Source organism: Phialemonium atrogriseum (assembly GCF_030411735.1).
Source record: "Phialemonium atrogriseum strain 8032-3 unplaced genomic scaffold QBC33scaffold_43, whole genome shotgun sequence".
NCBI classification, from domain to species: Eukaryota; Fungi; Ascomycota; class Sordariomycetes; order Cephalothecales; family Cephalothecaceae; genus Phialemonium; species Phialemonium atrogriseum.
The window spans coordinates 85,708-104,897 of record NW_026848180.1 but is presented as its reverse complement, the minus strand read 5'-3'; the positions used below and the strand labels follow the sequence as shown (position 1 = coordinate 104,897).

The following is a 19,190-nucleotide window of genomic DNA, read 5'->3' as shown; positions in this document are numbered from 1 at the left end:
CAGGTTACTTTTAAATCTTCGCAAACTGGAATCTGCTTGGAAGGAGAGATCTGTGTGTCTTTTAGTTCTAATTCCCCGTCTCGTATCCAATCATTATTACTCCGGTTATCTCAAGAAATTGTAGCGGTTGATATGCAGAGTCTCCTTGCATCCAATATTTGTATCCGCATTAGACGGAGCGGCTGTCGGGCAGCAGCAGCAGCTTGACCAGGTTGATGTTGCATCATCGGGCACAGTGCAACTTAAAGAGGGCATGGAGTGGAAATGAAGGCATGGATAATCCGAATAGGTTGAAAGGCGTATTACGAACTAAACGACATGCATGTCAAGCAGTGGCCCCTGTGCGAATAATATTCGGTGGCAGCGCAATAACTATGGACTGCACCACAGCATATTGAAAGACGAGACTCAAGACTCTCTTGTTGGTTGTTTCTGACACCTAATCTCTCTAGCTCTTTTAGTTTTTTCTCACTGCAGCTAGATTTAATTAGTTGTTAGGCGATAAACTGTACGTTAGGCAGCCCTTTCCACGTGGGTGCGGCGTCTTTACATACAAGACGGTGGGACGGACGGACTCTATCTTCACAGAACGGTCAAGGGCTAACCGTGAACACATGCTCTCGCTGCACCTCTGGTTAGAGGTGTGTATGCATGTACAAATATTGAAAACTTGCGTTGAGCAAAACAGCTGGACAAGGAGTAATATCTCGCTCACCTGTCTTATTGCAGCCCTACGGGCGAGGGATTAATTACCGTGCCACAGTGGAGATTCGGTGGCTTCTTGGCATGTAATTCTCAAAAATGGGCGACCAGTTAAAACCGCTTCCCCTGCTAGGAAGGGAAAGACGTGCGCCCGTTGCCAAGATTCTAGACCTACTGCGCCCGCCAATATTGTGACCAGCATGCAGGGCCCCTAGTACACATTGAGCATGCCAACAGCCAAATCGCGTTGCGCCATGCGTTACCTATAATTATGCCTCCCCCCCAACCGATTCCAACCGCAGCACTTGACCGTGCTCAGATTCGGGACTGCCACCGAAAATGCCCCTGACAAGCCCACCATGGGCGCCCATGTATCAATACGCCCCTATTGATGCTAAACCACGCGTCTTCCGATTGATCAAGCTCCTCAAACCGATTCGATCCTATCTGCCTAGCTCCAGAGACACCGTGCGTCTTGAGATCATTGAAGTTGACCTCGATGCTGCTTGCTTGTATGACGCTCTGTCATATACCTGGGGTGTGCAGGGCCTGCGACAGCCGGATCGACGCGTAATCGTTGAGACGCCGGACGGCAGCCGCGAGCTGCGAATCTTCAGGCCTCTCGAGCTTGCGCTGCTCCACCTCGCAGCCACAAACTATGCGGATCGTCCGTTGTTCGTGGACCAGATATGCATCAACCAGTCTGACGACGGAGAGAAGGGCAGCCAGGTGCCGCTGATGAGGGACATCTACACCAACTGCGCCCGGGTGATTGTTTGGCTGGGACCAGCATCCAGATCGTCCGACAAGTGGTTCGATTTTACACTCAAAGTCTGCAACGAGGGGATCTTGAGCCGATTCATGCGACAGAATGTCGGCCACTTCATGAACGTCTTCGACGCCGTAATGGATCCAAGCCGCGAGGTAACAGCTGCGGAGCGCGAGGACAGGGACGATATCCTGTGGCTTCTTGCACAATACGGGCATCGGTACCCGCTGGACGGCTTTGCGGATGTCCTCGGCCGGGCCTGGTTCAACCGCCTCTGGATCATCCAGGAATCGTGTCTGGCACCCAGTGTCATATTTGTCTCGGGGACTCGTTCGCTTTGTTTCGACTGTTTTCGAAGCGGTACGCTTTTCTACAACATCTATAACACGCACTGGTTGAACAACGTGCAGCACTCCGTTTCACAGGGAGAGGTCCGTCGTCGCAACGAACTCTTGACCGTCACCCGAGGCCTTATTCGAATCTTCCAAGAGCGCAAAGCCATCCACACGGCTGGGAGGCGGCAGCAGCTCTATGACGTATTGCTCAAGTACAATGTAAACGACGACGGGCCCAAGATTGGGGCCACGCTGCCCGAAGACCGGCTCTATGGGCTCCTAGGTCTGGTAGGCGATGATGACTCTCTTCACGGGCTGGTTGTGCGGTATGGGGATGCCATCAAGGTCTACACCGAGTTTGCTGGTATGCTGGCACGGAAAAACATAGACGTCCTGCTCTTCTCCCAGTCCCCGAAACGGGTCGCCGGCCTCCCTTCATGGGTGCCGGACTGGTCGATGGATCTGAAGGTGCCTCATGCATACACAAATCTGACAACACCCGTCTTCAAGCCTCGAAGCGTTGACGATCAGCAAGAACCCAACGTCGACCTAGAGCTGGGCAGGTTGGCTGTCCAAGGCATGGTGATAGACCAAATCATTCAGGTCGGGCGACAAAGCATGCACAGCGACCCAGAGCGCCAGGTCACGGCTCTAGTTGACTTTCGCTCGGTGAGAAGGTTCACCACCGAGATCGACGAGTTCCTCCAGCTCGCGAGTGACAACCCCCTTTGCCCCTTTCCATACAGTTCCAACGAGGAGCTACGCCTCCAGGCAGCCGTGCGGCTCTCTGACGCGGCTCTGTCGGAAAAACACTTTTCGGAGGCATTGGGTTCGACAACGGAGGCAACCAAAAAGCTCCAGGCGCTTCACGGGGAAGCTGCGAAATGGGGACAGAGGCTCATCGATACGGATCGACAGGTCAAGTCGTACCATATCAATCGAATAATCGGCACCGTCGGCATTATCCCCTGGTACTGTGTCCCGGTTGGCGAGGTTGATGTTCTCAGACTCTGCGCATTGGATCCGATCTCTGCACTCAAGACAGGCCTGAAAGGCGCGGCTCTGTTCCTCGTCGATGCACTCGGTATCTGTGCTTCTTCGGCGGCGGTTGTCCTGTTCTCCAAGTACCTTCAGATCCGTCGCAGGTTCACAGGCGTTCGTTTCAATGACCCGGGGAGTAAGGAGGTCGTGACCAAGGTTGGGCTCAGTTCGGACTTGATCATAGGGCACGATATGAGCACGTACCGAGAAAATCTACTGAAGAATATTGGCCGGAGGGTTTATCTGACTGAGAAGGGGTACATTGGACTGGGCCCTGGTGGCATGATGCACGGGGATTTCGTTGCTTTCCTCTTTGGTGGAACGGTACCGCATATCTTGAGGCAGAGGGTCGGCTCGAGTCTGTCTGGTCGTGATACATCATGGCAATACGTAGGAGAGGCGTACTGCGATGGCGTTATGGATGGCGAAGCAGTGGGATCGGGGCATGAGAACGCGACAACTTTCAACATCTTTTGAAAGACAGACAGATGCTCGCAGCACAAGTAGTTACGTAGCCCTAGTTTTCTCGATACCATACACAGAGCGCAGCTCGACCCGCATCAAATACCAAAACTAATGTGGCAGCAGACTCTCCTTCTCCCCCGTAATCTCTTCGATCTTATCTTCGGCCTTCTTGTAGGCCGCTTCTGCAGTGAGGCGATTCACATAAGCCCATAGTTTCGGATATGCATCCGACAATTTCTTCCCATCCACGACCAGCTGCGCAAATCGCCCTCGGGCAGCGAGGAGAGGATAACTTATGAGGATATCAGCGGCAGTAAGGTGCTGGCCGCACAGGTAATTGCCGCCTCCTGGCGAAGTGGCCAACTGGGATTCGAGGAACGCGAGTTGTCCCTTGACACTAGGGTCGAGGAAAGCTGCGGTGATTTTATTCGCGACAAATCCCGTCACGGGGCGGATCACTCTGGGCACTTTGTCGCCTTTGAAGACTGTCGACTGTGCGTTAGGACTGATTCTTTGTATTCCTTCAACTCCTATGGTGTGGTTCTTCTTGCTTACTAGAGAGGACCAAGGATATGAGCATGTTCGGCATCAGACTCCCCTCGGAGAAATTGAGAAAGTACTGATACCTCAGCCACTCTTCGGTTTCGCCGCCGACCTTGCCTTCGTGTCCAGGCCTGTATCGCTTCGGCACCAGGTTGGTGCCTTGGGCAAAGTGATCACAGAGATACTGGACAATGAAGCTGCTCTCTGCAAGGACGAGTTCCTCGGTTGAGCCAGGAGCCGCGATGGAAACTAGTGGAGATTTGCCCAAGGGGTGGATTTTGGCCAGCTCTGGTGGTGCAAACATGTCTTTGTCGCGATGGAAGACCACCAGTTCGTATGTGAGATTCAGCTCCTCGAGAAGCCATAGAATCCGTTGCGCCCTGGACGCGTTGAGCCTGAAATGAGGGTGTTAGAGGGAGACACAGGGAAGGATGCTGTCGTTCGCGCTCACGCCTTACCAGTAAAGCTTGATCTTGGGTTGCTCAAGAGAAGCCATATCGTCCGATAGGCGGGTTGGCGGTCTGTGATTCAATAGTAGTTATGGCGAACATCAAGTTGAACTGAGGATAGGGATTTGCAGACATAAATAGTTCCAGGGAACGGAGGGGTGACGTCAGAGTCGCAGTGGTTGGTTTAGCTACCCGAAGGCGCTGGTCGAATAATTTTGTTCCAGGAGGGTTTCAATGGAATGAACCCGAGGCCTACAGAATCATTGATGCCATCCAGGCGCGCTGTAGCGTTGCAGGCGAGCAGTTCACAGTCGGCGTAAATATCTCTCCGTTTATATGGTAGAATGCGAAAGCGAATGCGAGGAGCCGAGGTTCCCTTTCAGCTCCCCCAACCTCTGATTGGATCAGCGAATAAAATCGCTGGCACGCCCACGGCGACCAGCCCAATCGGCACCTTGGCTATGCCGAGCTTACGAGATACTGGGCCGCTGGCGAAGCAAGCGTATTGTAAAGTACAATTTTATCCTGATCGCCAACTCAAATTCTGGTTAATTCAATCTCTTTTCCCTCTGTATATTAATAATACATCTAGGTTTACTGGCTGCTGGAGCACACTCCTTGTTTGGTTGCGTCCCTTGCCTGTTTTGCAACTCTTCCTAATATGCCGCGTACATCCATCACGCCATCGTGCAAAGGTCATTTGTCCTCTTGATACGAATCCCTTGCATATCATCGGCATACTCCTCACTAGCGCTCCCACCAGTCGAGCCCTCACTTCTCGCCGAGATCTCAACGCCATGATTCCTCTGATGTGACTCGAGCTCGTCCTCGGCCTTGACGATCCCCTCCTCGCTGCCATTCTCCTCGATGGTCGTCCAGCCCATGCCGCGTCGGACCCGGTTCTCCTTGGCCCGGCGCTCCAGTCGCAAGAGCTGGTGCCCGCCGCCCTTGTGAGCGTCGCTTGCGCCAGGCGAGTTCATGTTGCTGCGGCCGCCACCGCCCCTCAACCCGCTGGAACTCTTCGCGGTGCTGATGGTGCGGACGGCGGTTCGTGCGATCCATGGGCCGAGGACGGGGACGTTGACGGCGATGATCCCAACGAACTATCAGTGGTGAAGGGGAGACGGGCAAGTTGTCAGTCTAATTGGGCTAAGAGGTTCCCGAATGATGCATGACCAAGGCAAGAGGTTGGGTAGTTGGGGGACGTGGAGCGGGGATCTGGTGTCATTTGTGGCTTACCGTTTCCCGAATGGACCAAGTGGTGCCGACATTAATCGAATCGACGTCTTTGAGACACAGTATGCAGCGTAAAAGTGTGGCGACCGTGATGGAGAGGCCGGTGCAGAGCCACATGCCGCAGAGGATTTTGCTGGTCGCGGCAGTGATTAGCCCAAATGATTAAGGGGTCTTGCAAGCGTCAAATTCGGTCAACATACCGTTGCAGGGGCAACGGGAGCGGGATGGAACCAATCATCATGTCGGTTCTATATTTGTATAAACCCAGGCGGTGGTTGCTTGTGTGAACGGCATCTTCGCATGTAGTTTGCTTACACGATATTGGTCACCACCAAAGCATGTTCAACGCACATGCATCTGAAGCAATCAGGGACCCCGATGACGAGTTAGCTGGTGTTGTCAACTCTGAAAAGGTGCCTTGGGGAGGCTCTCGTACGACGTACCTCCGGGATAAGGATACACCTGCCAGTTCCTGTGGATTGGCACGCACTTGGTGAGGATGACGATGATCGTAGTCAGATACGCCGCAATGCAAGCAACCGCCGTGATATTAACCAGTTTTCGTTGCCGGAGATCCAAGCTTCGATTGTTCGAGAGAGGTGTCAGCGCTTGCCAGTCGACAGCCTTCCTAACCCGACAAAGCATGGGAAGAGTATGATGACGTGGAGAAGACTTTTCCGTTGGGACCAAGGCTGTCTCTTACGTGAGTCTCCCATAGAGGAGGATGGAGGAGACCAAAGACAAAAAGGGGTTGGATGTTGGGACCACTTTGATCGGTATTTTACGTGATGGCAACATCGACATGCTCCTCTGCTCGGGTATCATCAAGAGCCGGGCCAAGGGCATCAAACGTTTGGGAGACAAGCACAAAGAGGAGCAAGATCTGCATTAGCTCGGGACTTAAACCGGGAACTAATGGTACCCTACAATACACTAGTGTAGAACCCTTGAACCTCCACGGGCACGGCTTCCGGAATACTATGCTGGGATGTATCAGTAGCCCGCATATGGCAAATGATCCGGCCCCGCAAGGGTCCGTTATTTGCAGAGAAGTTGAGAACCTTGTCTCGTATACACAAGCAAACACAACCATGCAGATATTATATCCCAAGAGTCACCCCTTTTCAACTCGAGGACTTAGTGGGGGCCAGTTACAGTTTCCACAAAGTGACATGTTCCTTTGGGAGGTACCCCAGCGAGCCCAGGTTCCCTTGCATTTCTGCCATGCTCTGAATTTGTTTGACGCCTCCTCGTCGCCTCGCCCTCCCTTTGGTCTCCTTCCAGCAGCACCCTCTCAACACGGGAGAATCCTCAGATAACAGAGTACCGAGCCAATATGCTTGAACCCGCCATCCCGCCGCATCTTCAGCGTGAGAGGACCCAGCCCTCGAAGCTGCCTCCGGACTACACCCCGCCCTTCCCTGCCTACTGTGCCCGCTTCCCCTCGTCGGCCAAGGACCTAGTCGTGGCCGTCATCGGTGCGCAGTTCGACCACCGCGCCGACGCCGACAACAGCCCCACCCTGTCGACGCTCGCCGGGTTCCTCCTCCCTCGTCCTTCCCACGACACCACCGACAACTCCGCCGCCGCTGCGCGCCCATCCTTCTCCGAGCTCGCCGCCGTGACCGACAACCGCGGCTTCTACAACGTCGACACGCTAGCGTACTGACCCAGCATCGAGACATACCAGCGCTGGGCCGCGACGAACGGGTTCCAGGCATGGTGGGACGACCTGGACCAGGAAGAAGAGCAGGGAGACGGGAAGGGCGAGGAGAATAACACGCAGCAGCATCATCCGCCGCCGCACGGTTGGTTTCGCGAGATCTTCTTCCCCACCATGGACCGGTTCGAGACCGTCTTCTCAAACGCGGACGTCCCCGAGGGCGCAGCGTACATGAGGGAGGCGGTCAGCGGGCCCGTGAGCGAGCACGTCTACTGGGGTAGCACGCGGCACCGGCTGCCGGCTGCGCAGGCGGACGCGCTGGTCGGAGAGAAGGCGGTCGGCGGCGGCGGATCATGGTCCCCGGCAAGAAGAATCTGACGGTGATACGGTCTGGGCAGGACTGGTTGGACACGTATCCGGAGGAGCGGGAGCTGTACCTGGGCACGATGCACCCGGTGCTGGAGAAGGGGATGGAGTATCTGCGGGATCACGGCGGAGAGTTTGGGTGCTACAGTTGCCATTTCATGGATATCGTCGACGAGGCCACGCTGCGGCTGGACAAGATGGATCGGACCTTTGGCCTCGCCTACTTCGACGACTTGGCATCGCTTGAGCGCTGGAGTAGGGAGCACGTCACGCATCTAGACATCTTCGGTGGGTTCCTGAAGTACGCAAAGAAGCTGAACGATAACATCACGCTGAGGTTGTTTCACGAGGTGCTGGTGTTGCAGCCAGAACAGCAACTCTTTGAGTACATCGGCTGTCACGAGGGGTCGGGGGGACGGGGATGTTGCTGTCTTTGAAGCAGTGATCACGGATTAAATTTACTTTCCAAGTGCCGTATGAAGGCTAATAGTATAACAGGAAGCAAATAAAGTACATTGAGCAGGTTTGCTAGTAAGTTGACATTCCAGATAACAGGGCTTGGATGTCAACCGGGAGGTCCATATTGTGCCAATCTATATGGTGTGGCTGAATATCCCCTATATGTGCTGCGAGAGAAGCAGAAGAGTCGTCAAGTGGCGAGATCATTGTGGGTGAGAGTGTTGTGGAGATGGAATCTGATTCAAGTACGTAGTTCCTTTCTGCGCGTGCTGGCAACCGCATAAAATCAAGGGCCGCGTTGTTGGCTGCAGCCGCCGTCCCTAGCTCGCTGTGTGACAGATTCAATGACTGATACTGCGTCTCGGGATACTGGTTTCTGCTTGTCTGTGCCCATTGGGTGGTTGCTTGGTTTGGAGGAGTTCCCGGCAAGTATCGAACGTACCTGCTCCCGTCGTGGTGGTCGTGGCTGGGTCGGGTCCTGTTAGACTGATCCGGGACCACTGCGAAGGAATTGTCAGTTGCGAATGTGTTTTCGACGTAGTGTGAGAGAGGACCCGGTCTTACAGTCAAGCAGTCCACCTGTTCGGCCGTTGGAGGTGGATCTGGGGAGATTCCGGCCCGGGTACGTCCTAGCATTTTGGCCTGGGGGAACCCCAATGGTCTCGGGCGGCGGGTGAACGTGTTCGCCTTGCTCAGGGTGCTGGTGATAGTGAGCTTGGAGTTGCATCTCCAGCATCTCCAAGTTCTGGCCCATCGCCGTCTTCGCTTCCCAAAACACTGCGCATCGCTTGTAGGTCAAATACAGGACGTCAAATCGTGACTGGGTGAGGCCGGGATCGCTGGCTGGAGGTTTGACGTATTTCCGGACCAGCTGCACAGCGGCTGCCAGCCAGATAGTGCTCGGTAGGAAAGGATTGATGTACCGGATGTGGTCCTCGCAGCTGCGACTGACAATCATCAGGATGTTGTCTGCAGCTTCAAAGTATTGTCGCACTGACGAGTTGCCTAGGTCGTTAAATCCAGGCAAACTTTGTCCCACAGCATCGTCTGGGCTGTTGGACAGTCCTGTCAGGCCGCCGGACTGAGGGGAGTGGGCATGGGCGCCAAATAGATGGTACCGGTAGATCATGAGCCTGGCGAGCTGGGTCATCATGAAGATGTTGTGGATGCCGCTATGGAGATGTTGCAGCGATTCTATCCGGCCGGGGGCGGCTACAGCGCCGTCGAAGCTCAGGTATTGGTTGCGATACTCAAGGTGCGCAGGCAGCGCAAGCACAAAGCACTGCACTGCGTTGGCGAGAATCTCCAGCTTCTGACGCGCTTCTTCGACTGGACCGATGAGATGGGAAGAATTGCCCTTGCGGCGATTGTACTGCTGCCGAGACTTTTGGTCCGACTGGGACGGCACGCCACGGGGGCTCGAAATGACCTGCGCGTCTTTCATCAGCGAGTTGATGACCAGAAACCAAGCCCAAGGCGACCCGTTCCCCGAGTCCTGGAGGACCTTCCACCGCCTGACCGGGTCCCGCTCCATGAATGAGCTCCGTGCCGGGCGGTCGTGGAACCAGTCGGCGTCGTCCGCGGGCAGCAGGATCTCCATCTGGGCCCAGTCCACAGCGGTTGGGGTGCGCCGGACGGTGCTGGCGAAGACATCCATCTCCCAGATAGCCCACCACGCTCGCCGCTTCTCCTCCTCGTCGCGCCACTTGCGCGAATCTTCCCGAGTAGTGGCCTGAACCGCCCCTCGGGCGTCCACCAAGTGCAGATTTAGCTCGTATGCTAAGCGCACGCACATGCCGAGCGACCTCCACGCCCTCCCGTGCACTCCTCGGGTGAGCTGACAGTGTGTTGCCACAATGAGTGCCTGGACGACGCACATGGGTGGTGCCTCGTCGCCACAGCATGCGAGTGCCTCGTCGATAAGCTTCAAAGCCATTGCCTGAAAATGCTCTGGGTCGGCGACATGGTCCCCCTCCGCCGCCACGAGGTCCGTTTCCGAAGGATAGAATCGGGCAGCGAATCCAACGAGAGCTGCCAGCAGTGCGGAGATCTGCACTGGGGAGTCTATGCTGCGCAGCTTCTGAGGAAAAGACGGTTCGTGGAACAGGCTAATGGCAACCATGTTCTTGAAGTAGATACGGACCCTGTCGTGACAAGCAGTTTAGCAGTCAGTCAGTCCAGGTGACAACCAGACGGTTACGCCACGCAACGGGGACTCTTTGGGCTAAGATGACCTACATATGTTCTAAGGTGGTATGAGATAGGCCGATCGTGTAGCAGGCCTGCTGGATGAGAGATTGGTTTTCCCGAACCGGACCGCCATCCCTTCTCAACCCTGAAGGCGGCTCCTTATCCGGTGACGAGGCTTCATGAGCCGGGTGGAGAATAAAGGAGAGATCGCTAATGTTGAGTCGAGAATTCCGGCGATCCTGGCTCCATTCGCTCCTGTCTTGTCTTTTTCGACATGAAAGGGATGATATGTCTTCGCCGTCGCTTCCGGCCCCATCTGAGTAGTGTCCTGCACCACCATCGTCCAGGAAGCTAGAGCGGTTGTCTTGCTGGTCCGTCTTTGGCAATTGATGCCTTCGGTAACACTTCTTCTGCCGCTGCGTGGATCCTGATTTGCTGTCAGTATTCCTTCTCCTCGCCAATTCTTGCCCGTGGAGAGAGCTTGCCAATCTTTGGCCCTGGCTTTATCGCCCGTTGGGGATAGTCACAGACTTGGGCCGTTTGCTCGCAGACGCGACATCGAGGGAACTCGCGATCGCTGGGGAATGCTATCAACACTGGGCATGGCCATCAGGGAGAGTTTTGCCGTTCCGTCATCGCTACACACTCACCATTTCACTTTTCGCCTTTGCACCGTCGACCAGCATCCGTTAGAAATTGGCGAATAATTACACCCCACAGTGAGAGAAAACGCACCGACGACATGAATGGCAAGCGATGGCAGATTTGCCCTGCATGGGTCCTTGTTCGCATACAACCCCAGACCGCATTCTCGTCCTCTTTGGTAGTTACATGTATACACGCAATAGAAGAGAATCGCTGTATACTAGAAAGGTAAAAAGCAAGGAATAATTCGAGCAACGAGGCGGGGAAAGAAGGGCGAGGTTTGGTTTGGCCAGAACTGCCCTGTAATGTGGGGGGAAGTGGGGGAAAGCGGGGGAACTCGATTGTCCCCCATCACTGGGCAAGTGGGCAACAGCATGATTGGCTCCCCATAGATCTGGAGGAGAGGAGACGAGGAAGAGAGTTGCCCCGAAATTCGACCGCCAATGGTACTTATTGGATTACCGATGGAACAAAGTCCTTCCACCCGCAAGTTACAGGCATGTCTACTCAAAGTAGACAGTGTTGATCAGTGTGCCGATCTGCTCGATTTCCACCCTCATGTCGTCTTGCGCCTGCAGCGCGATCTTTGGATTGCGCATCGCCCCAATCCCCGGCCCAGTGCCCGTCATGATGATGGTTCCGCGCTCCAGCGTCGTACCTTGCGAGAGGAACGAGATGGTTTCCGCGATGTCGAAGATCATCTCGCTATGTTGGTTTCGGTTTGTCAGCTAGTCTAGTGTGAGGGATGGCAGGTTGGTGTGTTTGTTTCTCACCTAGTATTGGAGTCTTGCACCGTCTTGCCATTCAGAATGGCCCTGATCCGAAGCTTGTGGGGGTCTTTGAGAGCCGATGGCGCAACCAGAACTGGGCCGATCGGACAAGAGCCGTCGAGTCCTAGGTAGTGAGAGATGGTGAGTCGGGAACATGTCAAATTGCGGGAATCGAAGCTAGAGTCAAAAGCCAAAATAATTACCTTTTGAGAAGCACCACTGGCTGTTCTTGAACTGCTGCGTGCGCGCGCTGACGTCGTTGCTGCACGTATATCCCAGCACGTACTCCAACGCCTTCTCTTTGGGGATGTCTCGCCCAGTCTTGGAGATGACGAACGATAGCTCTGCCTCGTAGTCGCTAGACCCGTCCTGAGCAAATTTGGGGATGTTGATCTTCGCCGGGGCTGGGCCATTCAGGGCCGTTCGAGGCTTTATAAAGAGAACGGGGACATCGGGAATGGGCATGTTGGCTTCCTTTGCGTGATCGCGGTAGTTGAGTCCCAGGCAGCGGATGATTGGCACCTCATCTATCCGCAAGGGGGCAAGAAGCTGCGTAATGGTCATAGTCTTGTCCGTCACCACACCATCGAAGACGCTGCCCTCGACCAGCTTGGCTGTAATCTTGCTGCCCTCGTGGAGTGCAAGGCCAACATCTGGCCATTTCTTTGCGTCCACCTGCCCCAGATGGATCTGACCATCTTCCTCGGCCAAGAAACGCACGAGATGTGTCCAGTTTGGCGACATGGTTCTTCGATTCTTCGGGAGGAAAACGAGAAAATGATTAACAGGACTGGACCTGTTTAGGGGAAGTATATGGTTACACGATGCGAGTTGTTATTTATAAGTAAATCCACCTGTCAAGCCTATGTTGCTGGGTGAGATACCTCAATTTTATTTACGGAGAAATGTGGGGGAATAAGGCGGGGAATCAGGGCATTCTACCTACCGACATCAACCCCCACCCGCATTCTTCTCTCCCATTTCGCCGGCAAGTAAGCTGCAAGATTGTTACGCTAAACGACTTGCCTCGTGATTATCAAGTGCCTAGCGTAATGCATCATACGCTAGTTTAGGAGAACATTGCGAAGTTATTCCGTACCACAAGCCGAATACTGCCGAAATTAGATCGATTTGTATAGTACAGTAATTACAAACCCAGCTCAGTGGTTTTCGTTTTAGCCTATCTCACCATGATCGAGCAGACCGCACCGCTTCCCCCCACCCCCCCTTTTTAGAGCTGGTCGAGGCTTACTCGCATGGTGAGGTGGAGAACTCAAAAGCAATCGCATCGTTGATAGCATAACCCAAGAGGCTTCCCACTCTGAACAATCTTTCCGATCCCCAACCCTAACATCATTGTTTCGCTTGTGGCTGCTTGCGATAACCCAGAACGGAGCGCATGACCAGGTCTAGCCGGGCGGTGCAAGCGTCAGGGGTAGAGAGCACCTCGCCGATGCGCCATGCAACGAACCGGTCTGGCCGCACAAGGACGGCGCCCGACTCGCCGACGCCCCGCACCCGCTCCCAGTCGAAGTACAAGTCTTCCCAGTCCTGGCGGAAGCCGATCGAGTGCGCTTCCAGCGGCAACCCCATGTCGGCCGAGACCGTGTTAGCCGCCGCCTTCCATGCCTCGCCGCCGATGCCGGTAAAGAGCACGAAATTGCCATGACCTGCGATGTCAATGGTCGAGGTCGGCGTGGTCGGGACGGCCCTGTTGAGCCACACGTGAGGCAGACGGGAGCCCGGATATGTGTTGGGCTCGTGGTAGAGGACCGGGTCCTCGGCAGCGCGCCCCGGCGGGACGAACGGCTCTTGCTCGTCGGCGGCGTAGATTGCCGCACCGCAATAGTGCTGGCCCATCTCAATGCCGAGGCCGTGGAATTCGTGCGCCGTGCCCTGGATGGCTTCCCGAAGAGCGTCCCGTCGCTTCTTCCCTTGGGGACTAGCCTCCGACAGCTCGCCATGCATCCGGCGCCGCTCCGAAACGTCGGCCCCCAGCATGCCCAACGCATCCCAGGCGCGGAGGTGGTCGCGGAAGGCTTGGTTGGCCTGCGTGACTATGCTTTCGCCGACGGGCTGGCGCTCCATGCTGTAGGTTTCGAGCAGCGAAGAGGGTGCTAGACCGCGATGCACGTAGGCCACTTTCCATGCCAGGTTGAACGCGTCCTGGATGCAGGTATTGGATCCTAGACCGTTCATCGGAGGGTGGCGATGGACTGCATCTCCGAGGCAGAAACTAGGGAATGACAGTCGGTCAGTCAGTCAGCCAGTCTGTCTGTCAGAAAATGGAACAGGCGACGCCTCTGTGGAGAGCCCGAGGCCTTAAGTTGGGGCGTGTGACGCTGAGTGACAGTGCATGAAAGCAAGAGTAAAGGAGGGGCAGTGCGGCTTACATGTTGTTGCCGCTTGAATACGTCTCGGCAACGATCTCGTTAACAAACCACTTGGAGACATTCAGGATCTCGGCCGGCGTGTCATCGCCAATGAATTCGCGCACGCGCTGCAGATACTCGTCGTGCGTGGCCTGGATCTTGGGGTCGCAGTCGCGGTTGGGGAAGAGGATGAACATCCACTCGTTCCAGGGCTTCACCATCCGGACGATGGACATCCAGCCGAACTCTGGGTGCTCGCAATCCGGCTGCATAACCCAGTGCAGGTTTCCCTTGCGCGAGTCGACCAGGTGGGACAGGTCGGCCTTGACGAGCACGTTGATGGCGAGTCCCTGTCCGGGTTTCCGGATGAGCGGTAGATTAAGCTCCTTCACCACCTGGCTCTGCGCCCCATCAGCACCAAAGAGATACTTGGTGCGGATCTTGTACTCGAGCTTCGATAGCCTGTCATGTACTGTCGCCGTGATTAGTTTAGTCCCTGTGTCCTCGGTGAAGGACAGCAGAGCCGTGCTGAAGCGCACTTGGAACCCTGCCTGCGTAGCTCTGCGGATGAGGACCGGTTCGAGGAGAGTTTGTGGAAGATCAGCCGGCTTGCAGGGGCTCGCTGTTTCGTAGTCGCCCTGCCATGCATGTGAGCATGTAATCAGTCGTTGCTGTCCTTTGCCAGCTTAATCAATTACTTTCCGTTTAGGGTCGTTGCCCCAAGAGTAGATGCGCGCATATTCCTCGCCGGCCATGCTGTGACACCACCTTGTATGGATCATGCAGTTCCCCTTTGAGGATACCTGGTCGATATCTCGTTGCAGTCCAATGTCTCTCAGACATTCTGCAAGAAGAATGTATGGTTAGTAATTAGAAGCATCCTTGCCACCTGCACATAAAGAGAGCCGGAACGGACCACCGACCTAGTGCAGCCATATTCATGATATGCGCCCGCGGCGTGTCGGCCGTGCCTCGTGCTGCGCCGATCATGATCCCCTCCAGCCCTATGTCGCCACATAGTGAGCCAACTAGCCATAAAAGAGAGGGACTGCCAAGAAGACTTACCATATGAGCCAAGGAAGCATGCCAGCGAAGCTCCCGCCGGACCACACCCGACGATCAAGAAGTCGGTCTCAACGCCACAATGATCATGGTTGCTTTCCTTGGGCGTCCTTTCGCTTGTTGTTGGGTAGGGTTGACTGGCGTTCAAAGGCGTGGTGCTATGAACACCACTGCCATCGGCTCCCTTCACGCCGTATACCGCGCCGTTGTGCATGGACATGGTGGGGGAAGGGGGATTCCCAAGATCTCGTTGAGTCTCCTAGAATGCGCGAACAGACTCAAGCGAAGCTAGAAGGTCGCGGCGGTATATGCAGCCGAGAAGATGGTGTAATAAATACGTGGTCGGAAATCACCCAGAGACCGCGAACAACTGCCGGCATTGCCACTGCCACTGCCACTCTTGCTAGCTGTCGCTCATCCTGGCGTTCTTGTTGTTTGGTCATTCCCCGCGCGCGCTCCGGTGCGGCCCGTCTTAGTCCGGCCAATTTCTGGGGGTGATGATGCCGAAGCCGCGCGTGCGAAGATACACCGAAGTTGGTCCGGCCAGGGGTTTGGAATACTTTGCCCCGCAAGTGTCTGCACCACATCATGTATTCCGTAATTAGTTGGCAATGATGTATGTGGTTGGCAACTGTTACCTTTCCCTACTCGGCCTGGGCTTGAAATTCGAGTCTCACGCCTCGGAAGAGAAGGAAAGATTTCGGGCTTTCTCTTTCTCCCTCTCCCTGCCCCCGCATTTCCCACATGTCTGTCGGCTTTCTTATATATGGAGCCAGGGTATGGATTGCCTACTGTAGTCAGTGAATAGCAAGGTAGCTTGACCGATGACTCTCTAGCACAATACTTTTCCTCGCACAGATTAAAATTCAGACGCCATGACTTCGGCGAGCGACGCAGGACTACGCAAGATCAACCTTGTGCGAATTGCTCATGTGTACTACACACACAAGGGCATTGCCAAGGCGCACCAGTTTTTGCAAGATTTCGGCTTGCAAGAGCTGAAGAGGGTCGGGAACAAAACCTACTACGGCGGTACTGGACCCGAACCCTTCGTCTACTGTGCCTCCGAGGGAAGTACGGACGAGTTTGGCGGCGCCGCCTTCGTCGTCGAGTCCAAGGACGATCTCGAGTACGCAGCCAAAACTCTACACAACGCGACCGAAGTTCATGAGATGCTCGATGAACCTGGCGGCGGCCTGCGGGTGACATTTTTCGATCCGGTCGATGGATTCCCATTCCATCTTGTCTACGGCCAGAGGCTCACCGAGGGCGCCGAGACTGGGTCGGCGCGGCAGAAGGTCAACTATGTACGTAGGACCACTAAGTGCGAGGAGAATAAAACTTGATTATTATTACTTACTGATCCGCTTTCACACAGCCTACCGAGAAGCTGCGAGCAGCAAACCAGTTCCAGAGGTTCGAGAAAGGTTTGAATCACCGTCTCGGCCGGCCAGAAAAGGAAGTGATGACGCTGAGAAATGTTACCATTAGGTCCTGCCCCGGTACACAAACTGGGGCATTTTGGCATGTGTGTGACAGACTTTGCCAAGGCGTACAGCTTCTACACGTCACGATTCAACCTTGTCGCCAGCGATGTAAGTGATTGTATCCCCTCGGCCCTCGGCCCCCTTCTCCCCTTTCGTCCGATTCTCTTCCAAAGTTTCGTGGAGGATACTGATTCAATATCCTTGTTATTAGCTGGTCCACGATGACAATGGGCAAGACGTCACCACCTTCCTGCATCTTGACCGGGGCTCCGAAATGGTGGATCACCACTGCTTCTTCTTTTTCCAGGGCCCCAAATGTCACGTTCACCACTCCTCATTTGAGACAGTTGACTTCGACACCCAGCTCCTGGGCCACGATTGGCTACGGGAGAAGGGCTACGAGAACTGCTGGGGAGTCGGGAGACACATTATGGGCAGTCAGATTTTTGACTACTGGTACGCAAGAGAATGACCCACAGCCCGTCTATTGATTGAAGCGTAAAGTAGCTTACCACGTACGCAGGTTCGACCCTTCACGCTTCATCCTGGAGCATTACGTCGACGGTGATCTGGTGAATTCGAGCTACCCTACGAACATATCTAAGGCCTCCCCGAACAACCTGCACATCTGGGGTATGTGTTCATCATTATTCGCTCCCTCCGGTTTTAAACCAGCGGAGGCATAAACTCCCGGGCACGAGATGCGTTAGCTAACAATTGTCTTTGCCTACAGGTCCGGACTTGCCTCCGACTTTCCTACAATAATAAGACTAGATTTTCCTTTGGGGCGCATGCTAGTTACGAACCGAGCAGGAGATAAATAGGGGAGAACTTAGAACCGAGACATAATTAGCTATTTGGAAATAATACCCATCTCCTCCTCGCAAAAGCAAGGACCCAATCCCCTCAGCGTCTCAACTCCCACGCCCATCCCCAAGACGATCAATCATGATGATACTTCTTCCCCGCAATCACGCTCCCCATAATCGTCAGACACACAAACGCCACGATGAAAGTCGCGGCCACCATGCTGCAGCAATGCATTTCCTTGCCCCTATTTTCCCGCCGCGCGGCGATCTTGTCGCAGGCGTCGCAGTGGACGTGCGGCTTGGAACCCCCCGATAATGTCCTGAGGGGCGTGTCTGCGGATGCGCTGGCCTCGAGATCGATTTCGTTTGGAGAATGTCGATCATGGTGTCGCGCTTCTTGGTTGTCTTCTTGGGGGACGCGGGTGTACTAATTAGAGGTCGGGGGGTTTAGTATTTGGGGCACAGTAGGTGTATGTGGATGGGGTGAAATGGAGAAGACGGCTCACTGCTTCTGATGAGCCTGAAGGTGGCTGCCCATTGACTGGGTGGTCGGCGAAGAGGTCGTCATACGATGGTGCCGACTCGAACGGAGCTGCGGTGTTGTTGCCCATGGTTGTTGCGTAACAGATAGCCCAACTTGAACCAGAAAGACAAGTATTGGGTTGGATTCCAAAGACGTTCGAAATTATTGCATTGATTCAATTCTTGGGATAATTTTAAGTCTTCGAGAGAAAGACAGTGAGGCGTCAAGTTAAGGTACCTAGGTTAAGTAGGTGCCCCTCCATGCACAGCCACGTGCCGCGTAAGCTCGCTGACTTCGGTTAGGTCGATGCTGTCCTGGAATTAAGGCAGAGAATTTCAGCCTCACTTTCCAGAGTCATGCTCCTGGAAACGAATAGTGTCCACCATAATCCTTCGCTTGATGTGTCGGTATGTAAAGTATCCCACGAGATAGAATGGAGAGGCGTTGACGTGCAGAGCTGAACGATCCTGTCCTACGTTGGGCAATGTAAGATATTGGGGATTTGGGGACGAGGACATGCGATGGAGGCTTTGTGTGGGTATTTCTCCGAAGTGCCCACTACGACGAAGATACCCGAGCAGAGGAGCATGTCGATGTTGCCATCACGTGGAATACCGATCAAAGTGGTCCCAACATCCAACCCCTTTTTGTCTTTGGTCTCCTCCATCCTCCTTTATGGGAGACTCACGTAAGAGATAGCCTTGATCCCCACGGAAAAGTCTTCTTAAAGTTTTAAATATACGCCTTCGGGGTTGTAGAATGAGGCTCATCCAAGACGCAATTAGTAGTACCAAACATTACTACTAATCTCAGTTCCCATAGACAGCTGCATTTAAATCAGCATAGCAGTCCCAACACTCGCAAGAACAGTTACAAGGCCCAAATTCACGAAGCCAGCCAGCGCCGACGATGAGGATGAGCAGCAATCCCCCCTATCTCCCGGTACCGAGTCGGTCCCCTTGCCGATGGCTATGACGTTGGATGTGCAGTTGGCCGATTGTGCCAGATGGATGTTTTCGTTGTGCAATTCGAACACGGCTGTTCAAATAAACAAATAAGCTCCATTAGCTCTACCAGATCCCCAAAGATATATTTCAGGTTACTCACCGTAGGCAGATCGTAAAAAGGGGGCTACCAGCGGATACACACGGTTAGCGACTACCCGCTCTGTTCAGAACCATAGAACTATAACTCACTTCCCAGTACATAAGAGGGCGGGTTAGTCGCATAGCGCCCATCTTCCACGGCGAGGCTACAGTTTGTTTGGTCCCCAGCGGTTTGCGGGTGATGATATCCTGATATGG

General features: G+C 54.5%; 8 protein-coding genes across 8 annotated transcripts; 3 read left to right on the top strand and 5 right to left on the bottom strand.

The window, feature by feature from the left end:
• The first annotated feature begins 1,006 nt into the window (after positions 1-1,006).
• Positions 1,007-3,403, top strand: QBC33DRAFT_552268 (heterokaryon incompatibility protein-domain-containing protein). Its single transcript, XM_060429292.1, has one exon. The coding sequence runs from the start codon at positions 1,042-1,044 to the stop codon at positions 3,322-3,324; it is 2,283 nt and encodes a 760-aa protein (XP_060278527.1). The 5' UTR covers positions 1,007-1,041; the 3' UTR covers positions 3,325-3,403.
• QBC33DRAFT_552267 (uncharacterized protein) lies at positions 3,159-4,396 on the bottom strand. The gene is made up of 3 exons (XM_060429291.1): positions 4,314-4,396; positions 3,868-4,250; positions 3,159-3,797 (listed from the first exon to the last, which is right to left on the bottom strand). Exons 1-3 carry the CDS (start codon positions 4,349-4,351, stop codon positions 3,421-3,423), a joined length of 798 nt encoding a protein of 265 aa, XP_060278526.1. The 5' UTR covers positions 4,352-4,396; the 3' UTR covers positions 3,159-3,420.
• A 438-nt stretch (positions 4,397-4,834) lies between these two features.
• QBC33DRAFT_286648 (uncharacterized protein) lies at positions 4,835-5,798 on the bottom strand. Its single transcript, XM_060423293.1, has 2 exons — positions 5,544-5,798; positions 4,835-5,407 (listed from the first exon to the last, which is right to left on the bottom strand). Exons 1-2 carry the CDS (start codon positions 5,655-5,657, stop codon positions 4,982-4,984), a joined length of 540 nt encoding a protein of 179 aa, XP_060278525.1. The 5' UTR covers positions 5,658-5,798; the 3' UTR covers positions 4,835-4,981.
• A 1,078-nt stretch (positions 5,799-6,876) lies between these two features.
• On the top strand, positions 6,877-8,006 carry QBC33DRAFT_581826 (hem-containing dehydratase protein; the record flags this gene model as incomplete). Its single annotated transcript, XM_060431286.1, has 3 exons — positions 6,877-7,188; positions 7,222-7,539; positions 7,572-8,006. The coding sequence occupies 3 exons, from the start codon at positions 6,877-6,879 to the stop codon at positions 8,004-8,006; spliced, it is 1,065 nt and encodes a 354-aa protein (XP_060278524.1).
• Positions 8,007-8,097: 91 nt separating this feature from the next.
• QBC33DRAFT_581825 (specific transcription factor domain-containing protein) lies at positions 8,098-12,377 on the bottom strand (the record flags this gene model as incomplete). The annotated part of the gene is made up of 8 exons (XM_060431285.1): positions 8,098-8,432; positions 8,593-8,773; positions 8,807-10,172; positions 10,267-10,634; positions 10,750-10,795; positions 11,371-11,568; positions 11,637-11,757; positions 11,837-12,377. The coding sequence occupies 8 exons, from the start codon at positions 12,375-12,377 to the stop codon at positions 8,098-8,100; spliced, it is 3,156 nt and encodes a 1,051-aa protein (XP_060278523.1).
• A 509-nt stretch (positions 12,378-12,886) lies between these two features.
• On the bottom strand, positions 12,887-15,711 carry QBC33DRAFT_552261 (FAD binding domain-containing protein). The gene is made up of 5 exons (XM_060429290.1): positions 15,071-15,711; positions 14,929-15,009; positions 14,704-14,849; positions 14,027-14,643; positions 12,887-13,869 (listed from the first exon to the last, which is right to left on the bottom strand). Exons 1-5 carry the CDS (start codon positions 15,285-15,287, stop codon positions 12,987-12,989), a joined length of 1,944 nt encoding a protein of 647 aa, XP_060278522.1. The 5' UTR covers positions 15,288-15,711; the 3' UTR covers positions 12,887-12,986.
• Positions 15,701-17,397, top strand: QBC33DRAFT_552259 (Glyoxalase/Bleomycin resistance protein/Dihydroxybiphenyl dioxygenase). Its single transcript, XM_060429289.1, has 6 exons — positions 15,701-16,374; positions 16,446-16,494; positions 16,559-16,662; positions 16,766-17,010; positions 17,078-17,187; positions 17,288-17,397. Exons 1-6 carry the CDS (start codon positions 15,943-15,945, stop codon positions 17,317-17,319), a joined length of 972 nt encoding a protein of 323 aa, XP_060278521.1. The 5' UTR covers positions 15,701-15,942; the 3' UTR covers positions 17,320-17,397.
• On the bottom strand, positions 17,115-18,101 carry QBC33DRAFT_552257 (uncharacterized protein). The gene is made up of 2 exons (XM_060429288.1): positions 17,870-18,101; positions 17,115-17,790 (listed from the first exon to the last, which is right to left on the bottom strand). The coding sequence occupies exons 1-2, from the start codon at positions 17,972-17,974 to the stop codon at positions 17,497-17,499; spliced, it is 399 nt and encodes a 132-aa protein (XP_060278520.1). The 5' UTR covers positions 17,975-18,101; the 3' UTR covers positions 17,115-17,496.
• Positions 18,102-19,190: the final 1,089 nt, after the last annotated feature.